This window comes from Physeter macrocephalus, chromosome 19 (assembly GCF_002837175.3).
Source record: "Physeter macrocephalus isolate SW-GA chromosome 19, ASM283717v5, whole genome shotgun sequence".
Lineage (NCBI taxonomy): Eukaryota > Metazoa > Chordata > Mammalia > Artiodactyla > Physeteridae > Physeter > Physeter macrocephalus.
The window spans coordinates 3,094,041-3,109,720 of NC_041232.1; the positions used below are offsets into that span (position 1 = coordinate 3,094,041).

The window sequence follows — 15,680 nt, forward strand, 5'->3', positions numbered from 1 at the left end:
AATAAATAAACAACACTGGAAGGTTCCACACTCAAGGGGATGGAGGTGCACTCACCAAGAGCCTGGCTCTAGGTTTCCGCAGCCAAGGGAACTGTTGACCGTCACTGAGGCCCCTGGGCTGGGTGCCCTGTGCCCTGCCTCTGTGCGTGGCCCCCCATAATCCCAGCCCCCGCCCTGGCCACCCCCAGGTGGGACCCTCTCTGGCAAGGGCTCTATAGGCCCCCTTCCCTCACAGCTCCTTTCCTGTTTTTTCTCACCTGGAAGGTGAGCACCGCCTCCATCCAGCCCCTTTTCCTTCCATGCCCTTCTCACCGCCTCCTTCCCCAGCCTCCTAATCACACGCAGACCTGCAGGCTGCGGGATCTCAGCCTCCAGGCCAGCGTGGCTCAAAAATGTCAGATGCCTAGCCCACTCCCAGGTCCGAGGAAGGACCCAGAACATGCACACTGTCCAGCCCCGTGGGTCCTCTCAAGGCCAGCGGCTGCCCCAGGTCACTCTGAGTGGCTGGCCCCGGTCCTCCCCTCTGAGACAGGCCACCCCGGGAGTGTCCAAGCCCACAGTGGCCTTGACCCTGTCTGGACGGGGTTCTCGAGAAGCAAAGGCTGAGACAGGTATTCCCAGGCACATGACTGGTCTAGGATGCGAGCTGAGGGGGTTGGGTCGCAGGACAGGCCCCGTCGGGAACCCGGCGAAGGTGTGGACTCTGCCACCGCTTCGCCTCGCCTCGGCCTGACCGACAGGGAGCTCCGGAGCGTGAATGAAACCAGTGCTGCCCCACTCGGAGGGAAGGGCAGTTCTTGTAAGCAGGCAGCGGGAAGGGGAGCTGGGGGCACTGGCCAGCGTGTGCCCAGCACACCTCCCTCTGTTCCCCCACCCCTTCCTAACAGGCCCAGGGCTGGGCCTGACCTCAGGGGGCCTCTGGCTGAAGCCCGACCCTCAGCCCCTCCTCTGGACTGCCCCAGCGACCCATCCCACCCCCACACTCTGCTCCTCCCGACGGGGCGGAAGGGGGATCCCTGTAAAAACACAAGGCAGAGTCTCTCGGGTGCTCAAAACCTTCCCGCAGCAGGCCAGACATCTATCTCAGTTCAGAGCTGGAGTCCAAGTCCTTCTGTGGCCCCGAGGCTCTGCGACCAGCCCTGACCCCGTGACCCGCCCTCATGCTCCCTCCACTCCCCACTCCTGACCCCCAGCCCTCCTGCTGTGCTGTCCCAACAGCTCACAGCCTCTGCACTGGCTCTTCCCTCCACCGGGAACATCCTCTGTCCAGAGAGCCACTGCATCCGCTCCAGCGGCTCGGGGGTCCCCTCCTCAGAGGCCCCCCGCCAATCCTATTTATGACGCCCCAAATACACACAGCATTGTCGCTTTCTAACCTGCTGTGTGACTCGTTTATCATGTTTCCCACCCCATCATGCTTACAGACGCTGGCTCCACGGGGCAGGAGCTTTATGGGGCAGGGGTTCTGGTCTGTTTGTCATTAATGCGTGCCCAGAAGTAACTGGCAGGAAGCAGGTGCTGATAAATCCACCCCAGCCCTTTGTACTGAGTGAGGGAGGGGCCAGCGGGGACTTCTGGGAAGTCTTCTAGCAAGGCCTTTTGGCCTTCCCCTGATGGACACGGTGGTGCGTGGCCCGGACCAACCCTGACTCTGCCCTGCTTCTGAGCCTCCCACTCAGGGTGTCCCCCCATCTGGTGAGCCTATGAGCGCTGCGTTTCTGTGGCTGCCACTGAAAGCACGCCCCCATCCGCACCCTGAGGCCCCCTCACAGGCCCCGGCCCCCATCCCTGGCCTCCTGGCCCCGCCCCAGCCGTCCTGTGCCAGTGAGGGGGATGCGTCCCAAAGTCCTGGTCCCCCCAGAGCTGGGGCCGCAGCTCACCCTTCTGCCCAGTCCCCAGCAGCCACACCCTCCACCACTTGGCACCGGCCCTCCATCCCTCCATCTCCTGCCCCAGGAGAGCCCAGAACCACCAGCAACAAGACTAATGCACCTGGAGACCGAGGCCGCGTGGGGCTGAGCCCAGCCAGGGAGCTGGAGCTGGGATGGTGCGTGCATCGAGGTCATGGAGCTTCCTGGAAGCAGAGGGTGGTGCTGGGGGCTCAGGGCGGCCCCGTCTATGCCTCCCTCCTCCCCGCCGCAGGGCAGGGGCAGGGGCAGGGCCGGGGATGTGCATGCGTGTGTGGTGTTAACACAGAGGAAATCGATGCCTGGCACTGGCCCACTGTTTAAGGGAAATGAACAGATTTTGGCCGAGGACAAAGAGAGTTTGATTAATCAGAAATTGGATAATGGAGGCAACACTCTAATTATTTTTCTTCCCAGCATTTTATCGAGAAATATGTTTGCACAGCATATCAGAGGTAACAGAGCGGGTGAGGGGGGCGACCATGCTGGAGGAAAGCCCAGCTCAGGGACAGAGCCACTGCACCCAGAAGCACTGAAGAGGACCAGATAGTAGGCTGGCTGGCAGTGGTGGTCTCTCTGTGGGGCCACAGGAAGCAAGAGGGGACAGACGGGCAGGCCAGAGGCCACACACAATGAGACAGCTGGGGTCACAGAGGATGTGCCATGCAGGGGCAGGGAGGAGGCGCGAGGGCCAGGCCCTCGGTCAGCACAGAGGTAGACGATCTGAGAAAGGTCCTCGGGTGGGGACTGCTCCTTCCCTGGCCCGGCCCCTTCCACACCACCCTGCCCTGCCCCGCCCACAGCCTCGCTGGCACAGTGGCAGGGCGGGGACGGGGCGGGGCATGCGCCACACCAGCTGGGGTCACGAGGGCCTGCTGGAGCCAGGGTGAGTGCTGCAGGTGTCAAGTCCTTGACAGGGTCTTCAGGGGCCCCTCCTGGCAGCTTGGAGCCTTTTCTCATCTTCATCCCTGGTGAAACCTGGTGACCCATCCTTGGGAGCCTGGGACTCACACCACGGCCCTGCCCGCCACCCACCCCTCCTCCTGCACTGTCCCCACTCCTACAACACCCGGAGCTGGAACCACACCTGTTAGCACATTAGCACCGGTTAGCACGACCAGGGGTTACCTGGTCTCCCGGCTCCAGGCAGGTTTCTCGGGGCTCGAGGCCAAGCAGAGCTGAGCACGAGGCTCAATCACCTGCTCATTCACTCGATCAGGGTACGGAGAAGCTGCCACGGGTAGGAGGATGAGCTGGAGCTGCTGGGCAGGAGGGAGGGCGCTGTGGGTGGGCTCAAGCAGCCCCTGGCAAGAACGGCTAAATCCCGCTTCCTGTACCACTGCAGACACCACTAATCAACCATGACCACTTTCCTCTGAGCCACCACACAGCCTCAGAATCCTTCTTAACACTGCTTTGGGCAGACCCTCCAGAGCTGGAGTAAGAAATGAAGACTACCAGCACCCTCGACCCAGCCTGATCTGAAGGTGAGGATACAGAGGCGCAGAGTGAAGAGGATTCACCGTGTTTACACTGCGGGCGGAGCTGGGACTAGGCCCAGGTCTCCCGGCTTCCCATTCAGGGTTCTTTGCCCTTCACTGAGCTCCCTGCTGAGCTCATCCTGGAGCACAACGGCTGTATGGAAAAGCCACTTGGTCATAATGTGGTCACTGTGGGCGCCGTGGTCCTTTCCCACCACCAGGATCTCCCCTCGCCTTCCGAGGACACTTTCCCATGGACGCGACTCTAAATGTCATGACCGCAAATCTCCCAGACTGACTGGGCCTCACCGAGTCACACGGCGTCACTGAGGGACCAGTGTCAGCCGGAGGCGTCTGACCCCCGGTGGGGGGACCTGGGCCTGTGATGGCAGCGTGAGAAGCTGGGCAGCCTGCCTGCCTCTGGCTCGTGAACCAGTCGGGCCTGATGGGCGCTCGGCCAGCGGTTGTCCACCTGCGGGTGGTTTGTGTTTGTCAATCAGCAGGCACACCTCACGGGAGCAGAGGACTGGGCTGGAGCCACAGTTCTCCAACGTGAAGGCTGCAGCCGCCAGGAGGCCTGCTCACCTGCCACACTCGTGGCCCCCTTTGACAGCCGTTTCCTGGCTCCCTGCTGAGGGCTAGGCCAGGCTTTGGGGGCCAGATTCTCAGTGATGAAAAGCAGACGAAGGTCTTGACCTCACAGAGCTTATGTTCAGGTCCAGGAGAGAGACGGAGAATAAGCACAGACAAAGAAAATAGGCAGCGGTTACACTGGGGTACGTGCAGGAAGGGGCACAGGATCTGTGCGGGTGTGGACACAGCCGCTGTTCCGGACAGAGGCCCCCAACGGGAAAACAGAATTAGGAGGCCTGAGAGCCTCCTCCTGGACACCCCAAGTTGTGTGTGGACCCTGCCTGAGAGCTGCTGGTGAGAAGAAAGAGCAGCTGTGATGATCCAGTCCTCCCAGTGGAAAGGACCAGGCCACGGCCAGAACCTTAGCACTGGCCCCAGCGCCACACCAGCCTCCAGCACAGCAGCCCCATCAGTCAGACCTCCTGGACCCCTGGGGACCCCGGGGTGGACGGAGGTAGGCTGCCTGCAGGAAGGGGGGGCCACCCGGCTGTTGAGAAGCCCTCAGGGTCCCTGGACACCCACCTGGGGCCTGGGCGGCCGGTGCCCATGCAGGAGCCACCCCACCTTCCCGGGTCCCGGTCTCCTCCACCGAGAGGAGAAAACCGAGGTAAAAATAGGCCCCTTCTTGGCAGAACTGGCTGTGAGAGGAGAAAGTGAGCGTCGCTGCCCTCCCCAAGCGCCTGCCCGGGGGCTCTGGGGGACACGACACATGCGGCCGCTCCCCTCCACCCAACATCACGACCTGACTGCCACCACTCCCAGGGCAGGGGGCTCGGTGAGGCAGGGGCTCCTTCTGCAGCTGGGCTCTGACTGCTGCCGCACGGCCAGTAGAGGCAGGGGCCGGGGGAGCCTGGGGAGGGTGCGTGCTGGTCAGCAGCTGCTGGAGGGTGCGCTGGGCTCAACAGTCTGTAACCACTTCCCCCCACCCCGCCGCCAGCACCGCACCGCGGATTTTAACAGCCTCACTCCTTAGTACTTTCTGATGGATTCTCCGGGGACATCTCTAAAAGAGAGTTATACCTTATTTTAGAAGCAAATAACTCAAAACTCTGTGATGTAGCAGGTTCCTTCGGAAAAGAGACGAACTCAAGGAAGCCATTGTGTGCGAGGCCACCCGCCACATGCACCCGCTCCTGCCAACAGGCTGCCCAGCCCTCTACCAGCTGGCTCTGTCTCCTGCCCGAGGGATGGAGGCCGGGGGTCCACCGACAGAGGGGGAGAAGCGCCGCTCAAAGAGACCAGGGTGCAGCCCCCATAGCCCCAAGTGCCTGACACATCCCACCTGCCCATGGGAGGCAGGTGAAGGGCAGAGTGGTCGCCGGCCCGGGGCACTGTCCTGGCAGCCACCGACTGGCCTTCCTGGGCGTGCACATGCGCGCCATGCCCAGCCTGACACTCTGCTGTCACTGTCCTGAAATGCTTCATCATTTTTAACAAGGTACCCCCAAATTGTGTAGCCAGTCCTGCCCACGTTGCTTAGCCCCCATGCACCCCAGGCCCACTGCAGGGGACCCACCCTCTCAGGAACACCCTCCTGTGCGGCCCCTGGAATCTCAGCTCAGCTCTGAGCTGTGGGGCCTGAGGCCTGGCTCTGCCCCTTCTGGTCCCACCTGCCCTCGATCCCTGAGTGACCTTGCCGGCCACTGCCCCCCAACTCTTGGTGGTGGGACTCCAGGTCTCCAGCTCCAGCCTGGCTCTCCCCTCTGACTGCCATGTATGCCCACGTCCACCTGGGTCTAACCCAACTCCCGATTCCCCACCTCTTGCGATGCGTCTGAGTCTTCTTCTCGCCAAGGCCAACTCTGTCCTTCCAGAGTGGTCCTTTCCTCTTCTCTATCAGCAGGTCCTTGTTAAGCTAAATCCTGCACCCGACCACTTCTCAGTACCACTCCTGCTCCCACCCCACTGGGTCAGCAGCCCCTCACCCCGAATGCTGTAGCGGCCCCCACGCCATCTGCCAGACGGGTCTTTTAAAAGCATAATCCTACCTGACCTGCTCCACAACCCCGCCCCCCCCCCATCCCGGGCTCCAGCCACCTGACCTTGGGGGGCAGGGTGGCCTCCAGCTGCAGAAGTGCATTGGCCTCAGGGCCTTTGCACCTGCCATCCTCCCTCCTGGTGCTCTTCCGTCTGTCTCACAACTCACTCACGGCCTCTCCATGATGCTGCGCCAACGGCCCCTCCACACAGGACCCCCTAAGGGAGCCTAAACTCCCTTCTGCTTTAGGCTCTTCACGGCCTTTGTCCTGCCTGGCATTCAGCTACTTGGGTGTTTGTCAGCCTTCCGGGTCTCATGGAGCGCCACGGGAGTGGGTGCTGTGTGCCCTGTCCCCTGCCGTGTCCCTGCGCCGGGCACGGCCCTAGCTCTTGCAGGTGCTGGTAAAGATCAGCCGAAGCAACGAACGGCTGAGCCGAGCGAACGGGTGAGGTTCCGTTCCCTTGGCTCCCCCACGAGCCCAGGGATCCAGGTGGTCCCTGTGAGTTAGTCCCTGTCAGTTCGCTCCTGGGAGGCACCTCCCCTGCCAGCGTGGATGTGGGGAGGACCGTGCGGGGATGGGCAGGGCACTCTTGGCTCTGTTTGTGGTGAGGATGAGGAGGCTCACAGAGGATGGGGCTGGGCGGGGAGCAGGGCCAGGCCTGACCCAGGTCTTCTGCCGCCTCCACCGCCCCCGAGTCTGCACAAGCTGTCAGGCCACCGCTCTGGGCTCCTACCTGGGCTGACCTTCAGTATCTTCCCTGATGCCTCTGTCCACTTCCCTGTGCCCTCTGCCCTGCCAGCCCACAGGACTGCCCCTGGGGCTGTTAGCCCGGGTTTCCTTCCTGAGGGTGCAGTGTGCTAATCTGCCTCCTCCAGGGTTCCTGCAAGCCCAGCCACGGTCGGCAGCAGGGAGAATACCCTACAGCCACACAGAATTTTGTGTCTTCAGAGGGCCAGCACGGGGCAGTTAGGGCTGCCTGGTCCTCACAACCAGCGGGGAAAGTGCAGCACTCGGTCATCGCATGCGCACACGAGACAGCCATGCAGCCGGGTTGAGGCCACTGGGGCCACACCCTGAGTCTGAGGCCAGCCTTCCCTGCCGTTCGCCCCTGCATCCCACAGGCCTCCCTGCAGGGGCCCTGGGGAGCCTTGTCAAGTCCTCCTGCTTACCCAGAAGTTCCTGGAATTGCCCTAGAAGCTCCTGAGGGCCAGTCAGGGTGCTTCTCCTCCTGGGACTCCAGGAGACAGAAGAGCTGAGGAGCTGGGGACAGAACGGGGAATTCATTCCCCGTGTCCCAAACCTGGAGTCTCATGGCAAGCCCCGAGAAAGGGGCCGGGCGAGCATGGAGCAAGGCAGCTCCATCGTGCTGAGCACACATCCTCACGAGGGCAGGCAGGGGGCCCTGCTCTCCTTGCAGCAAGCTGGGCCTCGGCCAGAAGCCAGTGTGTGGCTGGGGGTGGGTCAGGGAGGGGGCACGCTACACAGATGAGTGACAAACAGCCCCTTCAGAGGGAAAAACCTCCCCGGCACCGGGCAAGCGAGCAGATCTACGGCAGAAGGTAACACCAGCCTTCCGAGGAGGAGGGACTGTTTTATTCACCTCCCGTCTCAGAAAATCAGCTTCTGGTACAACACACAAGAGCTTTAAGCCAAATGCCAGCGTCTTGTCCATCAACCCTGAAGCACGGGGAATGCTGAAGGCGCACCACTGCATCCGGGCATGGCCAGGCCCTCCCTCGCCATCAGCCGCTGCACGGAGACTCCCACGTCTCCACGGTTACTGCTCACGAACGTCCACGCCCCAAAGGGACAGAGTCACCAGCTCAACATCATCCTCCATGCTGGCCAGGAAGGAGGCCAGGGGTTGGTTACCCAGGACCCTGGCCCTGCCTGGAAGGGCGGTCCTAGGCTGCGAGTAGCCCTCGGGGTCTTCCCGGCCCTTCTCCAGGCCCACTCGGTTCTGGGTCACAGAGCTGCTCTTTGCACAGGTGAGGAGACTGCGGCCACCACTGAAGCAGGCGCCAGGGTCATCCATTTCCCCCAGCGGCCCCAGCCCTGGGCAGCCTCCGCCCTTTCCCGCCTGACCTCCTGTGCTCCTGCCAGACTGGACTGCCTGAGCGCCCTCTCTGTGCCTCCGTCCACGTTCTCCCCTCTGCCCGCAATGCCCACCCCAACCGTGACCGTGTCCTTCAAGCTCCAGTTCAAATGTCACTTTGCCCACAGGCCCGTCTGACCCCGGCCCCACTCGGGGCCCCGACACCCACCTTCAGGGCTGGGTTCTCTGAGCAGAGACGCTTCTCCCCCGTGGGGGTGGTGAGTCAGTCCCAGGAGGGCAGGACCAGTTCACTCCCACCCCAGCACCAGGCCCCGGGGGAGCAACTGCTCAGTAAACATTTGCTTAATTGAATTTGGCCAAGGAGCCTCCTCCAGACTGAGCAGAAGGCAGAGGGACTCGATCCCCAGGGCAGGGAGATCACTTGGGCAGAAAGGGGCGGTCAGGGGACAGCTGCCTTCCCAGACCAGCAGCTTTCCCTCCAGGCGGGTCCCTCCATCCCCAGACACGGACTCCCCGGCCTGGGCGCCGCCTTTCCATCCTCTTCTCTGATCACAGAGAACCCCAATTCTCGGCCTCAGCAGAATCCTGCCACCAACGCCCAGAGAGGCTCAGCGCCGCCCTGAAGCCAGAGCCCCTCGGGTCCCCGGCAGGACGCTGAGCCCCGGCCCAAGGCCCTCCCCCCCCCACCCCCCAAGCCCCCACCGCCTTTTAAGGGAAAAAATACCGAGCCGGGAACCTATCACAATCGCAGCGGGTCGATACTCGCCTCTCGCTCTAAATGCCTCCGAGGAACCTGCTCGCTGCAAGAGCGGTGCCTGAAAACGGCGAGCCGTGCGTCCCCGGGCCCAGGCCTCCGGGGCCCTCGCCTCCGTTTCAGCCCAGGCCACGCGCCGGCGCTCCCGCCGCCCCCCGGGAGACCACGCAGGGCGCCTCTCCCGCAGGTCGCCGGCCCGGCCCCGCACCAGCGGCTGCCCTGGGCCCCTGTCCGCCCTCCTGGGCCCGGGCGCCCCTTCCAGCACCTGCCTGCCCGCGGCGCCCCTGCCCATCGCGCCGGCACCCCCGCCGCGCCGCCCCCACCTGGCCCGCATCCCGGCCGTCGCGCCCGGCGCCCCCCGCCCGGGCGGGGCCCCGGCACAAAGGCCCGGGCGGGGTTCGGCGAGGGCGGGTGGGCCCTCGGCCGCGCCCCCGGTCCCCGGGGCCGCTCACTCACCTCCGGGCCGCGGCGCGGTGCGTGGCCGAGCTGCTCCGGCGGCGCGGGGCGGGGCGGTGAGCGCGGGCCGCGGCGCCCTCGTTCCGCACGACGCGGGCGGCGGCGCCCGCGCGGGGACGTGACCGGGCCTCGGGCGGCGCACACGCTCCGCCGGCCTGGCTCCCTCCGCCCGCTCTCCCGCGCCACCCGCGCCGCCGCCCGCAGGTCCGCCCGCCCCGCGCCGCGCCGCCGGCAGGGGGCGGAGCCGCGAGCGCAGCGCGTTGCCGGGCCAACCGCGGGCGGGGAGCCGCGCGTCCGCCGGAGTCCACGCTCAGGGCGCCACAGCCCCGCCAAGAGCGCCGGCCCGCCGCCCATTGGGCGCGAGCAACTGACGGACGCTCCCGAGGACCAATGACGACGGGCAGGGGCGGGGCTGCGGCTCCGCGCGTGCAGAGGTCCGGCAGCCGCTGCCACCGCCGCAGGCGCCGGGGTCTCTGCGATCCCGCTGCGCCGAGGCCGGGCGCCCACCCCGCGGCACGCCGAGCCGGAGAGCAGTGGATGGCCCCGGCCCCGCCCGTCTTCTCCGCCCAGATTCGAACGTTGTCTGCCCTTTCTGAGCTCCGCGACCTTGGACAACGGACTGACCTCTAATGAGCCTGTTTGCAAAGTGGGGCTAGTGGCACCTGCTTCCCTGAGTTGTCGCGACAGTAGGCTAGGACGTGTGAAAGGGCTGTACAAATCCTAAAGGTTTACGCCGGTGACGTTTTGCAGCGATGGGAGGGGGCATTAGTCATCTTTGCTGCTCGCGCCTGTAGCGGGTAAGGGCTCTTCAGGGTCCCTGGCAATCCTGGCCACGGAAGGTTGCCTTAGAAGGGAGGACAGGAGGGGGGCCCAGGAGCGGTCCCCCAGACCAGAGAGGCGGGAGGGAGCCAGCTCAGTTGAGGCTAGGGTCCTATGGGCGCCTTTGGGAAGCTCACAGAAGGCATTGGTGCTCAGCAAAATGCACCAAAGGGCGCCTGCCAACTTCTGCTTTCAATTTCAGGGGGAGCCAATATGTGGGCCTCAGAGCCAGGAGCCCCTCACTCCTGTGCGTTAAAGACTCAGGCCAGAGCCAAGACATTAGTGCCACTCTGTCCTTTCCATCACTGTAACCTGAAGCTCTGTGCACCCCAGAGCATCCAGGTAAATGCAGATGCTCCCTGCTAACACTTCTCTAGCACCCTACACCTCTATGGTCCTATTACTAGGATCACCCCACTGGTGGGCAGAAGCACTGGAACGGACCGTTGGCAGAGGGAGATAGGGCCAGCTGTGGTCAGAAGGCAGGGACCAGCTCTGCCAGCTGGACACTGTGGCATCTCAATGTCATCCCCTAACCTCTCTGAGAGTGTTTCCTCTGCTGTGGAATGGAGACCATTGCACTGCATCCCCCAGCGACATTGCCCACCTGTGAAGGTGCTGCCTAAACGGTCAGAGACAGGACAGATGTTGGTGATGGGCATCTTGAGGCGGACCTAGACTAGACCTGGCACATGCTGGCTCGGGGAGACCCCTGAGGACCAGTGGAAAGTGGCCGACTATCGGGGGCTCCTTTGTGTGCGTGTCCTCCACACTGCCAGGCTGGGTCAGGCTGGGCCTCTGCCCAGAGGTCCACTCGGAGGCCAATGGCCGTGGTAGCAGGAAGGAAACAGGCACAGGCCCTGCCCTGGGGGTGAGTTATTTCACCTGGATGAGACTATACCCTTGGGTGAGTCATTTCACCTGGATGAGCCTCAGTTCCCTCTTCTATCAAAAGGAGAGAAATATAACAATAGATGGTCCCTAGAGGGTGATTCTGACAGGAGATGCATGTTGACACACGTTCAGAGATGGTGAGGGCAACTGGGGGACCAGGGGTCAGAAGTGAGCTGTTTGCAGGGGCAAACCTAGCTGCAAGCATGCGAAGACCCCGCACAGCAGTCCAGGTGTGAGATGAGGGGCTAGCCCACGGAGGGGCCCGACGGGGCTGGCTGCTGCCCCCTCCCCTGACCCTGGAAGTGAGAGCTCCCCCAGGGTCAGGCAGGGATTGTAAGCCTTCAACCAGCAAGCATTTACTGACGACCTCCTCTGCGCTCGGCACAGTCCTAGCATTTAGAGAGCCCCAAGCCTGCCTGCTAGACCCTCTGCACGATAGTACCCCCGTGATGGTTGTGCGAAGCCTGGAGGGGGAGACACATCAGGGCTCTGTGGCAGGGGGAGCAGGATGGAGGTGGTTCATGACCTGGGGTGGGAGGAAGCACGTTCCACAGTGGGGAAGACGCTGCGCATGAAGGAGTGTGAGGCCTGGACGAACCCAGAGGACCAGTGCGGCCAGAGCCGTGAGGATGCCACAAGGCCAGGCTGGGGTGAGGCAGGGAACAGTCGCAGCGGGCTGGTGGCCCTTGTGTAGGATTGGGGCGTCGGCCTAAGAACCACTGGAGAGTTTGAAGATTAGCTTTTTAAATTCCAGAAGGAGGATGGCAAGTTTTTGTTTCATGTTTATTTACCGTAGGCCTGGTCCCACAGGGTGCGTTGTTCTAAATGCAGAATCAAGTAAAAATGTCAGCTAGACAGCCCAGAGAAAATAAGAAAGCGGAGAAGTCAGTCCATGAGGCTGAGTTCAGCCTAGGCCGGGGGACGGCCGTGTGGTGTCTGCAGCCTGAGAGGAGCTGCCCCTGGTGGAGGGGAAAGGGGGGATGGTGGGGGCCAAGGACCACGTTGTGGGGGACGCCGGAGGGAGGGGGTGTGCTTGCTAAGCACGTGGAGGAGCAGCCGGAGAGGTGGAAGCAGGGAGCTGAGGTCCCAGGGCCACGGGGGGAGTATCTCGGGAGGAAAACATGGTCAGCATGTCACATGCTATTGAGGGGCCGAGTAAGCTGAGGACACTGAGGGGTCCCCACGAGCAAAGGCAGGCACGGGGGTGGGTGGGGTCAGTGGGGGACACACGAGGCTAAAGCTGGGCAGGCGGGTTGAGATAAGGCACGGTGGGGCCCGGGCGCCAGGGGCGGATGCGTGCTCCCGGGGCTGAGTGCTCACTTGCCAGGAGAAAGGGACTGGGAGACCACAGCTCGGCTCCGAGGAAGAAAAGGGGAGGGGGCTCTGGTGATTGAGCCCACCCTGCACCTCACCAACCAGCAGGGAGAGCTGGCCGAGGAGGGGCCCTTCGAGGTGGCCCCCAGGAAGTGGCCAAACCTCAACACCAGGGGTTCCACTCCAGGGGCATAGTGACCCTCAATCCCAGCTGAGCTTTGTGGCCCATCAACCAGCCCATCCTGGCCCAGTAGCCACGCCAGTCTGGGCCCTCCCCAAGCACACTCGGGCCTCCTACCGTTGGCCCTCTGCCCCACAAGGCCCGGCTCCCCCAGGCCTCCCTTCTTGCACATCCAGAGCCCCTAGGACCTGGAATTCCTCATCTACATGTGTCAACCCAGGCAGTAATGACCGGTCCCCGGAGACTCTCCCACTGGTCTCCCCACTGACCGAGGGCGCCCCCTCCTGGCCGGCTCTTCTCCATGCCCCACCTGTCCTGCTCACCCCAACCCTGCCAGCCGGGTCTCAGGCTGTTGGGGGCCTGGTGGGTTTCTCTGATTTGTTTCTTTTTGGGGGTCTGTGCACCACCCCACCCCAACTAGAACAAGGCTTTGCAGATCTGGGTTAATTATAAATAGCCAGGCCTGCGACTCTCCTTTTAGCTGAGAAGAAGCAAAGTGAACGAGCAGAGAGGCACACCCGGCACGCGTTTTATTTTTAATCTCCCTCTGTCTCAAAATGAACTGGGTCCCGGTGCTCAGCATTTCTAGGAGCAGAGGCCGAGGACGAATGCCTGGGAAAGAAAAACCCGGGTGCTGAAGGCCTGGCCTCTCCCTATCTGCTGTGTGACCTTGGGCACTAGAGTTGCCCCTCTGGGCTTTGGTTCCCTCACCAATCGGGGGAGCAGTGGAGGTGATCACCTCCAACTTCCGGCCTTGACTCCTTCCCTCTGCCCCGCCCCCAGCCCGTGCCCATCCTGTTGCTCCCACAGCAGCACCTTTCCCTGGGCTTTCCCGGGAAGCCCAGACTCGGGTGCAAGTGAGGCCAGCATCGAGCCCTGATTGACAATGCACAAATCCGTCACCCCCTGCCTTTGCTCAGGTGGCCCTCTGTCAGGAACATTATCCCTCCATCGGTCAGCACAGTCCTTGGAAAGTCAAATTGTCACCTCTGCCCTGTGAGCTGGGCAGTGGCCGTCCAGGTCGTGGCCGAGCGAGACTGTGGCTGGGGCAGGCAGGTAGCCTGGGGGCAGGTGCCTGAGCAGGAACTGGAGCCGGAGCAGGAGGCCCAGATGTGCTGTCTGGTGGTGGCCCGGCCAGAGGGCAGGGCTGAAGGGGAGAGAGGCCTCAGGCCCCCAGGAGAGGTGGCTTCGGGACCACTGACAGGTGTTCCTGCAGGGCAGGGACTGTGCAGCTTTTATCTCTGTATCCTGCTCCTCAGCCCTCACCCCCAACCACAGGCTTGCCTGCAGCTGGAACTCAATGTTGGTGGCATTTGGGAGACTCTCGCTGTGCCAGGCCTGGGTGTCTGGGCACATGGTGACAGTCCCTTACACAGAGCACTTCCCCCCCCCACTCCACTGATACTGCACAACCCCGTGCCAGGTGGGCTTGTATTAATAATGAGGAAACCAGGTTCAGAGAGGGTAAGTAACTTGTCTAAGGTCACATAGCTGGATGCATTTAGGAGTCCAACCTAGCCTTTTTTTTTTTTTTAAATCTGTGTATATTAAATCTTAAAAAGCCCAGTACTCTTGAAGCAGCAGGAAACTGCTTTTCCTGTGTTGTGAGCACCCTGAGAACAAATGGACAGAGCCAGCGGCTCCACCCGACACCCCAGTGGGAAGCTGGCCGGGGGCACTGGAGCCTCTGGACATGCTGCCCTGCCTCTCCACCGCCTAACCCCAGGCACCTGCCATTTGATGTCCTCGGGGAGTGAGGGTGGATGGCACTCAGAGACCTTTAGGCTAATGAACCTGTTTACTTGTCTCTCTAGAGTAAATTAGACAGTTGAGCTGGGGAGGCGGAAGACAGAGGTGTCCGCTCGTGGCACCTCCATCGGGGCTGTGGACGGCTTCACGGTGGGCAGCCTGGGCTGCTGGGGAGGCTGGGGAGAGGTTGGGCTGTCGGGCAGTAGTGACACCTATAGCGGCAGCGAAGGGCCGCCCTCCCCGGTGCCCACTCTCTTCCTGTGGCGGCCGCTCTGCCAGCAGTTCTGGGCACTTGTGAGCACCCTTGGGCTGCCGCCTGGGCCATCTCTGGGGTCTTCTCTGGGCAGCCAGCCGTGTACTGACTCCCCAGGTGGGAGCAGAGGCTGGAAGGAGTGAGGCAGAACCATTCACAGTGGAAGGGGGGTGGCTCGCTGCATTTTCTCCCAGCTGTGCCATGTGGAGCCCCCTCCCTGAGCGCCACCAGGTGCCTTTAGACCCCTTGGCCAGACTCTGTGTGTTGCCTACCAACTGTGGTTGGGGGCACAGCTCTTTTTACATAAGATGCCGGCCTGTTCACTCTAAATCTTCTACCTCAGACCCCACTGCAAGCTTTCTTCCTGTCCCCACGGCTGGCCAGGCTGATCTGCGGCTCCAGCATCACAGAGATGTTGCAGATGGGAACGAGGGGACTGACGGGTCCCCCTGCCCTGTCCCCCATCCTTCTCTCTGCTGCACCATGGTTGGCGGGGGAGGGAGGCTCCCCGTGTGCCTGGGCCCGGCAGAGGTGGCTGCTACTTCTCAGGCTGCTGTTTCAGGTTGGTGGCCCCAGTAACAGGTGACCAAAGGCTGGACCTTTGGGGTCCTCGTGGTTCTCACCCCAGCTTGTCACCCACGGCCACATGCTGGCTGCTCGGGCCCCCACGGCCACATGCTGGCTGCTCGGGCCCCCTGCCTGGCAGTGGGAGGGGGGGATTTGCAATTTATCTTGTCAAATATCACCCCCCCCCGGCAGCCCTCCAGCTCCCAGCACAGGTGACAGGTGGGGGGTGGCCCACTGGCCCACCCTCAGCGCCCGTTCCTGTCCTGCAGGGGCCAAGGGCATTGTCAACAGCAGCCTGATCCCCTCGCTGGTGTGGAAGCTGCAGAGGGAGGAGGAAGGGATCCAGGAGCTCCTCCTGGACACGCTGGCCGCCTGCCTGATGGAGGACGCCAGCGAGGCACTGGCCAGCCGGGCGGTGCCCTTCCTGAAGGAGAAGCTCCTGAGTGCCAACAGCAACATCCGCAGCAAAGCAGCCCAAGCACTAATCGCAGTCAGGTGAGGCCTGGCCGGGGACAAGGGACGGAGCAGGGAGGGCAGGAGTAGCGCCCCAGGCCCCTGCTTCCCCTCACCTGCTTGTGCCCTGGGGGAAGAGGAGCCCTCCACTGGGGCACCTGCCTGCCCAGGCCTGGGTTTAGCC

At 63.0% G+C, this 15,680-nt stretch overlaps 2 protein-coding genes across 3 annotated transcripts in view; one reads left to right on the forward strand and one right to left on the reverse strand.

The window, feature by feature from the left end:
- The window catches only part of GNAZ (G protein subunit alpha z), a 42,396-nt gene extending 33,057 nt beyond the window's left edge, over window positions 1-9,339 (reverse strand). The window contains exon 1 of the mRNA XM_024121116.3: window positions 9,267-9,339. The gene's annotated coding sequence lies outside the window, so the exon portion shown is untranslated. The remainder of the gene's footprint in view (window positions 1-9,266) is intronic.
- Window positions 1-15,680, forward strand: part of RSPH14 (radial spoke head 14 homolog) — a 61,604-nt gene that overhangs the window by 43,565 nt on the left and 2,359 nt on the right. For both annotated transcript variants that reach the window (XM_007127171.2, XM_055080621.1), the window contains exon 4: window positions 15,313-15,538. In XM_007127171.2, coding sequence (XP_007127233.2) covers window positions 15,313-15,538 — 226 coding nt within the window. The remainder of the gene's footprint in view (window positions 1-15,312; window positions 15,539-15,680) is intronic.